Genomic DNA, 10663 nt, shown 5'->3' with positions numbered 1-10663 from the left:
TGCAATTGTTCTTTTCCCACAACAATATATTATCAAATTATTATCTTCTGATCCGTGCGTATTCTTCATCCAGGTCCTCTAAATCATCTTCCTCTTCCGATTCATACTCATCCTCAATTTCCTGCTGTCTACGCAATGCACTCTGGGGGGTCTGTGCGAGAGAAACACTGAGCTCACATCACACATTAACACAGTACTACCAGCTCACAAATGTCAGATACATGGTATAAGATAAGTGCCAGCTGTTAGCATAGTTGGTAGGCAAAATGTGTCATAAAAGCTTGAAACATACATCCAACTATATATAGGTACTTTTTTGCACCATTGGAATAAATAGGATAATATAACTAAAAAATATATACCAGTGGTCTGAGGACATATATATATATAATATATATCATATATATATATATATATATATATATCTATATATAATATATATATATAACTTATTTGTTACTTTTAACAATATAAAATCTCTATATTATAATATTATAATAATAATGAATATTCTCTATATAGTATCTATACATATATATATATACCGGACGCAGCTCTAGCTTAGCGGAATAGTATCACCTGGGCATGGGATTTCCACAAAGCACTTTACAAGATACTAGACTAGGGTGTGTGAACTATGCATCAGCTGCAGAGTCACTTACAACAACGCCTCACCCTAAAGACAGAGCACAAGGAGGTTGAGTGACTTGCTCACGGTCACACAGTGAGTCAGTGGCTGAGCTGAGATTTGAATCGAGGACCTCCTGGTTATAAGCCAGTATCTTTAACCACACGCTGCCTCCTATACTATAGACACAAACCCAGTCCTATAGTGTGTGTATATATATATATATAAGTATTTTGTTCATTTTACTTTTCATTTTATAAAAACCTGTACTGGTAAAACCTTAGCCTTGATATTATATATCTGAACAGAAAAGCATGTGCTACAATATTATTACTCACTCTCCAGGTTGGGCTTGGACCACGTTGCACCGAAGAAGTGGATCTACTGGTTGGTAAAGCCATGGAATCAATGGTACCATCATAAATATGGACCCTTGATCTGTACATCTATAAAATCAGTTACAAGCTAATTCAAAATGATCATATTGATAGTACAGCATTTGTATATTTAATAATGTGTTTACCACAATGTTAATTTATTAACTCTACTCATGTCAGACTATATCAAATTCAGTATTTAACTGTCACATACTATTGCTGGGAAGTGTAAACAATTTAACAAATGTCAAAGAAAGTGACATGCTTTAATTATTGAAATAATGTTAAGTCTTCTTTCTTTACCTCCAGATCTTTCTGCATATCAAAGTTTTCCAGGTTTTGAAAAGTGCTGGAGTAAACTTCCAGGGCTTTTGCATGGAAAAGCATCTCAATGGTTAGAAAGTCTGAGAAAATTTTCTGAAAGACAAAGACCAGCTCGCTGAAAACAGAAAGTGATATAGGTGCGAAGGTACAGCAATTAATAATTTGATGCGACTGATTCATTTAATAATAAAAACTTAATATGCTGTTATTGCTGATATTAATAATAGCAACAGGTGTTAGTAACATGCATCCATCACTGCCATTGCTGTACATACCAAATTATTACGAAAAAGTATATCTTCATGACCTACATGCAACCTGCCTATAAATGAAGGTGTGACATACAGATGGATGGAACAGATTCATCCAAATATCCTACATTCTTACTCAATAGCAATAAATGGACATTTGGTTCTCTACCAGTTAAAGTAGTAAATCTAAAGATGTGAGACCTGAAGGCAGACAGCTATTTATATCCTCAGATTATGCTACTCTAATTAACCTGTGCTACAGAACGACCCAACCACATAAATGTACAGTACGTACATTTGCATACACAGTAAATGTTGGGATAGGGAGGATTTGGCTAAATAAATAAAAAAGAACTGAACAATGGTGTCTATAAAACACAAGCTTCAATTCTAAAGAATAAAGCAATTCATGTAGAAAAAACAGATCATTATTTTTTGGGTTTACTTTCTTAATCCAGCTTTTCCCTCCATGGTGTTTTTCTTAGTAAAAAATATTTTTAAACTTTCTTAGTACCAGCAATATAAATTTGTAAGCTAAATGCATGTTATTGTGTTATTCATTCTTTTGTGTAACACAGTACCTTGATGTCTTCCATTTTTTGTTTCTGGAAGTCATTCATGGTTTCTGCAAGCTGGCGTGTGGTGCGAGAAGCTTCAGCTGAGGCTTTCTGGGCACTGGCTTCAGCCTGGATAAAAGGAAAGGATCATAAAACAAGAAGATTCAATACAAAGGAGGATATCGTGCTTAAAGTGCAACACTTTATCAGTGACAGGAAAGAAGAAAATGTAATGTATTCTTATAACTGATATCATTGTTTAGAAACTACTTTAATTGACAGGGTTATCAAAGAATCTGGCAGGCAAAATAGCTTTTATTCAAGGTAAGGACAGATAATAGATAAATAGAGACATGACTTTTTTACCTTCTCATTTATTTCCTGTAACATTAAATGGGTATTTTTCTCCTTTCAGCGCTTTTTAGACTGACAGGGGCAAATTACCGTGACTAGAAGTAAAAGCTTTATGTACAAAGCCATTTATGGTAAACTACCACTGTATTAACGATTTGTTAACATACTGGTGCTTCTAAACTCAGGTTAGCAAGTGGCAGAAAAAAAAAAAAAAAAAAAGGTTTTAGTTTCATTGCTTCCTGGTCATGCTTGACTTCAAGCGCATAATTGAAAATGTAACAGAGAAATGTTCCATAGTATTAGAATGTTTTTTGGGGAACTAGCTTTGATGGTGCATGCATCACTGGATGACGTGTGTATAAAATGTAATTTTGCTGTTTATTTGCCACATTACAGGCCAGGTCTCACTTTCAAAAGGTGTCTTTCTTGTAAAATCAAGGTAAAATAAATACAATCTTTTACATTAATTTGTCAATCGCTTTAAGAAGTCCTACAGTCTCATTGCTAAAGAGGACTGAACCTTTATGCAGGTAAAGGACTGGAAACTTTTCATTGTAGCCTTGGCATGCATTCATCATTGATCAAGATGCATACCTGGGACTGAAAAGAAAATGGTTAAGGAAAATCAATCCTTCTTAAAAAAAAAATGTTGTTAAACATAAAAAGTTGGATATTAAGTGATACATTTAAAAAACAGATGCATAGAGAAGTATGCTGCATTTCTGGAAGGTAAAATGAGTAGCATGAAAGATGCAACTTCATTACAATAACATTATAACCACAATTAATATAAAACAGAAATTCAACTAGCGCCAATCATCACTAAAAATAATTTAGCAATCCATTGATGTGCCTTGATTCACTAAATGCACCTGGCACATTGCGGTCATCTTTAAGCCTGTCATCTAATGAACCACAAGTGAATTGATACTCAACTGAACACCTGTAACTGAGGATTAAGATAATAAACAGTACAACCTCTAAAGTTCATATCCTCAGGAACGTGACCTTCGACCAAGCTCTAGAGAGCTCTTTGGACAGGATCTCTTTGCTATCCTAATTTCAAGCCCAGGCATCTAAGCCTGCACCTAATTCCATGCTACAGGCTCGTCACTCTATCCTTGGCCAAGCGTCCTCTGCTCAATACTGTCTTACTAACAGCTTGTTTCTGCTTCATCTGCTCTATCTTTACAGCCCCAGTGGACACCCCTTGAAATGATAATAAACCACAGCTGATAATACAGAATGTGGATTGTTTTCTGTTTTTTAAAAAAAGAGATGTAACCTTTTAAAAGTAACTGTATAGTTTTCTAAAGAATAATTCTACTGTATTAAAACAGTGTATATGCTGTACAGACCTTCTTTACAGAAATGTCTTTATAACTAGTCTTTGGGCATATGCATTAAACGGGTGTATGGAAGTGATGTTTGACTTGGGTTTGTACATTTTTGAGTAAATTATTTCACATTAAAGGCACCAACAAGTGAAGGTAATGAACAATAATGCAGCAATTTCTATTTGACACATGATTTATCATATTTACACTTAAAACAACTTTGTTGCACAACCAACTACTGACATCCACAATTTCCATGTATATGGCCCCTGATTGTGCAATGTGGACAACTGGTACTAATTTCACTGGTTTCATGTTGTTTACAAATTCCCTATTTGAACTGCATTTGCATTTGTAATTATGTTGGATGTGGACTGAATCACGTTTGTCTTTTGCTTTCAAAAACACCTCCTCTGACGTCTGCCAAACCTTTTAACACATTAGGTTTGGGACCTTTTAACTTCCTCCTGGTTTCCTGTTTTCTTTCTGTTTGTTTGTTTTTTCTGATGTTCACCATGTTTCCAAAATCAGACAACTGAGAAAACAGCCATCTGGAACATGACACAAATAGACAACCAAATAATACAACCACCTGGAACAAGACAAGTAGCTGAAGCAGATCGCTTTGAAACAGAACCCTGCTCTACTCAGCTTGCAAATAACTGCTGCAGCCCTTATAAATGCATTTACCATCATTTACCCTGTTTATTAGTATGCTTTACCATACCTTGCTATTCTTTACAATGGTTGCCTATGCTGTACCATGCTTTCACTATGCCTTATTACAATTTGCCATGCTTTTAAGTTTTCATGGGGAGGGTGGACATCAATTTATGCACATTGGTTACCAGCAGAAAGTTCTGCTTTTAAATAAACTGAACTCAACTTGACAATGGCCATGAAATGCAAATTTGTTTTTAAATAAATAAATAAATACAATACAATACACTAGAAATGTTGTGCGTTTTCAAAAAGATACAATTCCATGTCTGTCTGAGGGGTTTTTCAGCCTAATCTTCTCCAGTTTTTCCAGTTCTTTCATCTCATGATTCCGAGTACTGTTGAACTTCTTCATGTCTGCCTGGGGAACATGACAAATAGACTATGAAATGATATATACAAAATAAAAAAATACCATTGAGCTACAGTAATATTATATAGCTTAAACTGGAATACTGTGTCCCGTTCTGGTCCAGTCACTACAAAAATAGACAGTGAAGGACAACCATTGCTAAATACTGGGCTGTATATCCAGGAGATATGTGCCACTATGTATCCCACTGTTGTTTCATAGTTTATAAATGCACAAGGGAAACCTTGATTCTCCTGAATAACTACTCATGTACTGCTCCTCTATGTCCCTTGATGTTGCTAATGATAATTAGTCATGTAACCACAGCTCCACTTACCCGCTTTTCTTTGATAATGTCTCCATAAGCTTTCAGTGGCATGACAACCTTGTTTTCCAGCCTCTCCACCTAAGAAAACAAAGTCCTGATGAGTCAAAATGTAAAGCAATAAGGCCTCAGGCAGTTAGCTGTTTGTTCGCTGGCTATAAAATTGGTAGAAGCGAAGACTACTTATAATTAGAAATGGGCCATGAAAGTGTCTGCATCGCCTTTGAAAATATTACCTAAATATATTCACAATAATTTAGAGTTAGTAAAAATAAAAATAGTCTTTTTCCCATGGTTTTGAAACCAAACTTCTCTAAAAGTGTATGTCAATCTCGTATTGTCTTTTTGTCTGTAAAACTATGTTCGCCAACATTAGCAGTGTTTAAATCAATTGCACAGACCTCAGGACACAATGTCCTGGCTGATTGAGCTCTCATCAAGCGCTAATCAATGAACTGTCTTACCTCTGCCTGTCTGTAGTCCTGCACCATGGCAAAATCATCAGCTAGGCTCTTCAGACATGTTCTCAGCTCAGGATTCTCAGTATTGGCAAAATCGCTAAGCTGTTTAACCACCAGGTCTGCCTTGTCTCTTAGTTTGGCTGTTTTCCGAGTGTAGGAAGCCATCAATGTGCAGAACTGGCCCAGGTATTTTTCAGCATGGCCTACTGTGGTTTCCATGATCTTCACTTGGGAATCCCTTAAAAAACATTTTACTTAGGATCCTTCAATGTAAACTGCCCAGATTCAGTGACAGATATGACATTCTAGCAGGGTGCCCATTGTGGTCACATATTAGCAATTAAAAACAAATTATTAATATTGATAGATAAATAGCAACCAGGTTGTTGTTAGGAGGCACAGATTTCGTCTAGTGATATGCATTGCTTTATGTTGAGTAGCAGTGATTTGCGAGTGTGGGATATGCAGTTGCATTATCAATACAAATTCTTGGAGGGCGACAGCTTGGCCTCCAGGGTGTATTGAGAGGATCAGTGAGGAAAGGCATATTCGTATTTGAATTTATGACCGAGTGACCTGAGACATCATTAGCTAGCTGTACTGTATGTTTTTTTGTTTTTTTTGTTTTGTTTTTTTACTGGCTAGCAGGAAAATTTAAAGAAAAGGAAAAGCCAAAGTATATTTAAGTTTGATATCCCTACTCACAATATAGTAGAGACAGAGTGCAGTTTCCACTTTGAAAGAATTACAATTTGTATTTATTTTGAGTAAAAAGTTACAACAAAATATATTCGCTGACAAAATAACAAATATACATTTTGTTTGCTTTAGTGAACGTCCTAAAATACAAAAACAAAACAAACAAAACAAAAAAAACTGGAAATCAAACTTTTGCAGGGTTGTCAAACTGGTAAACTTCAACAGGGTCTCCAAAGAGAGAGCAGAGAAGTACCAGTCATTATTGGCACAAGCAGAGTGGCATTTCAAGCAACCTTTGTAGGAATGTTTCGATTAAACTGTCCAAGCAGTCCTCACATTTCTGTTTTGAGGAAAAATTGTTCAGAAAACTTCATAGTACTCATTTAGTCAGGACGCTGCAGTTTTATCCTGGCGCTCAGCCTCTCGGTACTTTCCATTGATTCTGCCAAAATGCTTGCTCGAACTAATGTGTCAAACAAGGCCAGGTGACACAGGAACGTAATGTCAACAGCTCTATGGGAAACTTGTGTGAAATTATACCTGAAGTGCAACACGACCCTTAAATAAAGTCTCCTGTGGTTTTTACATGTTTTATGAATTTACTGTGCGTTTACCATGGTTACCGTTTTATTTTACAGCGCTTTACCAATAATGCTTTTCTAAATTTAGCCTTTTGCATGATATACTACCACAATGGCATTTTTAACGACGTATGGATCACAGCCAGCTGCAATCAAATTGTAGATGTTTTAGCCACCAGTGACGGTTAGAAATATATGACATTCTTCTGACATGAATCATTCTGCCGGCCACATTAAAGCAATATTATATAGGCCTACTAATAAATCCACTTGTAAACTCAAATTAATAGGTGTCTATTGAAATATCAGCACTTTGCAAATCATATCTAAACATACATCGACATACGAACAATCTAGAACAAAGTTATTAACAGAAAAACCTTACAAACCAGAATGTACTTAGCATGAAGTACATTCAAAGACAATATTGCATAAATAATGCTTACCTGGAGAGGAGGGTGTTCATGGTGCTTGAGCGATCAATACACTTGTCTGAAATGAAATGGAACTAGCCCAACACCTGCAACAGGTAATGTTGCAAACCTGTTGGCATGGGAATGTCAACAAAATGCTCAAGCCTCTAAGCATATCGTTTGAAGGATAGATTTTCATTTCGCCACAAGAGGGAAGCACGTCCATGTCTTTAGAATTACTTGCAAGGTGAGATTTAAAAAAAACAAAAAACAAAACAAACAAAAAAAAAAAAAAAACATGCGCAATAATCAATGAGCAGCTAGTGAAACCAGATGCAGCAGAGAATGCAACTAACATAACACAGTATGCACTAAATGTGCCAGTATGCATTTGTGTAAATAAATCTTCTGGCATTTATTTTTTAAAAAAACAGTTAAGTCAGATCATTAAATGCTAATGATATGTTTAACCATTGTAGCCAGGAGTGTGTTTTGTTATTATATACAGTATGCACATAAGGTATGCACCCTAATGTACTAGATGAAAAGTTAATTGTACAGGAATTGACCCAACCGTTACATGACAACTTACATGTTTCCTTCAGTCACAAAATGACACCCTACTAAGATAATTATGCCCATGTCATTCCTCATTAAACATCTGGTTGGTGCATTTCTGATCATGGTTTTGAGTGTGTCTGCGTGGACCATCTGACTATATATATATATATATATATATATATATATATATATATATATATATATATATATATATATATATAGATGGTCCACGCAGACACACTCAAAACCATGATCAGAAATTATATATATATATGTGTGTGTGTGTGTGTGTGTGTGTGTGTGTGTGTGTATATATATATATATATATATATATATATATATATATATATATATATATATATATATAGCATCTTCTTCAGCAGTGCAATAGTCAAAACCTGACTCAGTAAGCGTTTAGCTTTTAATACGTTGCATCACGCTTAGTTATAGATGATGTATAAGAAATGTAAGTATATTATAAATGTTCTTAGAAAAACACAATTCTTCTGTTGGTTTATTTTCCTAATCTAAAATAATTTCATATAATACATGTGTATAGCGTTTTAAATGCATGACTGTACCTGAAATTACCAATTTATCAGTATTATTATTACCATTATTATTACTGTATTAGCAGTGGTAGTAGTAGTAGTCCTCATAGTAGTGGTAGTAGTCCTAGTATTTTCAAGATGAAAGTTAACAGTGTTCCTTGCCATTCTGTCTTTTGAAACCTTCCCTTCCTTGATTGTATCTGGATGTGTGAGTGTTACCATCAGTTAGGCATGGAGGGGGAATTATGCTTTGATGTGCCTGCCAATTTTCCACTATGGACAGCAGCTATAATCTGCCATGATAAACACTTCAGACAAGCAGCCTCAGAATGCTTGCCACCATGCAGGTCTCTTCCCTTCTTCCTTTATATAGACTTGGGAAATGGAAACAATGCACTGTATTCAACTCCCTGCTTTATCAAAGACAACAAGGCGTACTATTAAAGTATTAACCTGCTATAAAAACCATTGTGGTCCTATGCATATAGCTAAATGGTAATACAAACCCAAAGTTGGCATTCATTTTTGTCAAGAATTCACCTTAAAAAGAGTCATGTGACTCAAAGGACTAGCTATACAAATCCCAGTAAAGTTGCCAAACCAGAAATAAATGACTCAAACGGTCTTGCTCGAGTAGCAGTGTTTCTTATTTGTTCAAACTTGTAATAGAATTGTGCCTAAAATGACTTATTTACTCCTGGGGGGTGGGGAGATATTGTGTGGTTTGAGTTTTTCTCTATTCAGTTTTTACTCCTTTCCCTAAACAGGAAATTACAGGCTGGAATAAACCAGAGAAAAGGTTCCTAAAAGGTCCTTTTTTCATGAGTGTTGTAATGAAGTAGCATGAATTATTTAATAGAGGGGCTCAATTCATAACTTGTCAGAAGCTTGTCAGAAGTCATGGTTCACCTTACAACAATAAGCAATAGTTAACAATAAGCAGGAAAGGGCTCATGTCTGCAGGATGAAGCCTCTAGAACCTGACCTGAGCTTGTTTTATTTTATAATTGTTCATCTGCACACTGCCAGAGCTGCTTTGTCCTCTCTCTCTCTCTCTCTCTCTCTCTCTCTCTCTCTCTCTCTCTCTCTCTCTCTCTCTCTCTCTCTCTCTCTCTCTCTCTGCTCTGTCTCTCTTCATCCCGGGAAGGTTAAGCTCTTTAGTACATGCCGGCAGCGTCTGTTTTTCTCATCTGCCCCCTGTGTGGAGATAACCCCCAACTGGAAGCTTGTCGCCGTACCTTGATGCTGCAGATTAGCTGAATCTTGGATGTCAAGCTTCAGAGCAGATTAGAGGAAGATAGCTGAATCTAGTTAGCTACTCTCTTTTATAGGGTCTTCCAAGAAAGCGAAAGGGGGGGGGGGACCCATTATCCAATTCAAATGTTAAGAAGCAACATCCAAATTACTGTATTATTTCTACACACGCAATGGGAAAATAAAGTAAGATAAGAAATATTCATTATATTCAGAAATACATTATATATATATATATATATATATATATATATATATATATATATATATATATATATATATATATATATATATTAATATGATAACAAAAAAGCATACTAAATTTATAGAGCAAGCATGGAAAGCAAACTTTCAAATGACAGTACAGAATTACTTTGGCTCTAACCATTAGTATAGTCCTCCTATTTGTAACATTTCAGTGGAAAACTCATGTTTAACTTTAAAAGAAAAGTTCCAGCAGTTCCCAAGAGCCTGTCTTTAGACCGTCTGTAGCCACTTTGACTATGAGACAGAGTTCAGCCATCACAATCTGAGCCTTCTGCTTACTGAAGGCCTGGCTTGGGGCAGAGTCTGTGGTTGTTATAGCTTTGCCAATAGTAACAACTCCAAAGAGTTTCTGAAAGAGGGCTTTTCACAAAGACCCTGCATCCCTTCCAGAGGGAAGGATTCTAGTTAATCCAAGCAGGCCCAGTGTTCATTTGAAACTTTTGTCCCTTGTTTGAAATAGGTGACATTGCCAGGAAGCTCTCTGCAATGACAAGTTTGACAACCTATAAATCAAATAGTGAAATTATGACCTGTGCCAGCTCTTCAAATGAGCCCACCGACAACTTTCTGACACTTAAAAAAAATGTATGGCAAAAAGCCTAAAACAAAATGCTTCTGTATGATTTTCTTCATAATATGCAAGGTATCCCT

General features: G+C 35.8%; 1 protein-coding gene across 1 annotated transcript; it reads right to left on the bottom strand.

The window, feature by feature from the left end:
- Nucleotides 1-20: 20 nt before the first annotated feature.
- Nucleotides 21-7491, bottom strand: LOC121326213 (CBY1-interacting BAR domain-containing protein 2-like). The gene is made up of 9 exons (XM_041269435.1): nt 7413-7491; nt 5690-5924; nt 5238-5306; nt 4808-4909; nt 3086-3091; nt 2162-2266; nt 1309-1422; nt 967-1074; nt 21-151 (listed from the first exon to the last, which is right to left on the bottom strand). Exons 1-9 carry the CDS (start codon nt 7430-7432, stop codon nt 41-43), a joined length of 870 nt encoding a protein of 289 aa, XP_041125369.1. The 5' UTR covers nt 7433-7491; the 3' UTR covers nt 21-40.
- Between the last annotated feature and the right edge of the window lie 3172 nt (nt 7492-10663).

The sequence above is a fragment of the Polyodon spathula genome, chromosome 13 (genome assembly GCF_017654505.1).
Source record: "Polyodon spathula isolate WHYD16114869_AA chromosome 13, ASM1765450v1, whole genome shotgun sequence".
In the NCBI taxonomy this organism is placed as follows: domain Eukaryota; kingdom Metazoa; phylum Chordata; class Actinopteri; order Acipenseriformes; family Polyodontidae; genus Polyodon; species Polyodon spathula.
The sequence above is the reverse complement of the archived record's forward strand: the minus strand, read 5'-3'. Positions and strand labels throughout refer to the sequence as shown.

Bases quoted from the DNA above. Each gene is read 5' to 3' on its own strand.
- LOC121326213 (XM_041269435.1), bottom strand. From the start codon at position 7,432: ATGAACACCCTCCTCTCCAG. The intron at 5,925-7,412 runs GTAAGCATTATT...ATGTTTTTTAAG, and splicing joins ATGAACACCCTCCTCTCCAG to GGATTCCCAAGTGAAGATCA. The intron at 5,307-5,689 runs GTAAGACAGTTC...TTGTTTTCTTAG, and splicing joins AGGACTACAGACAGGCAGAG to GTGGAGAGGCTGGAAAACAA.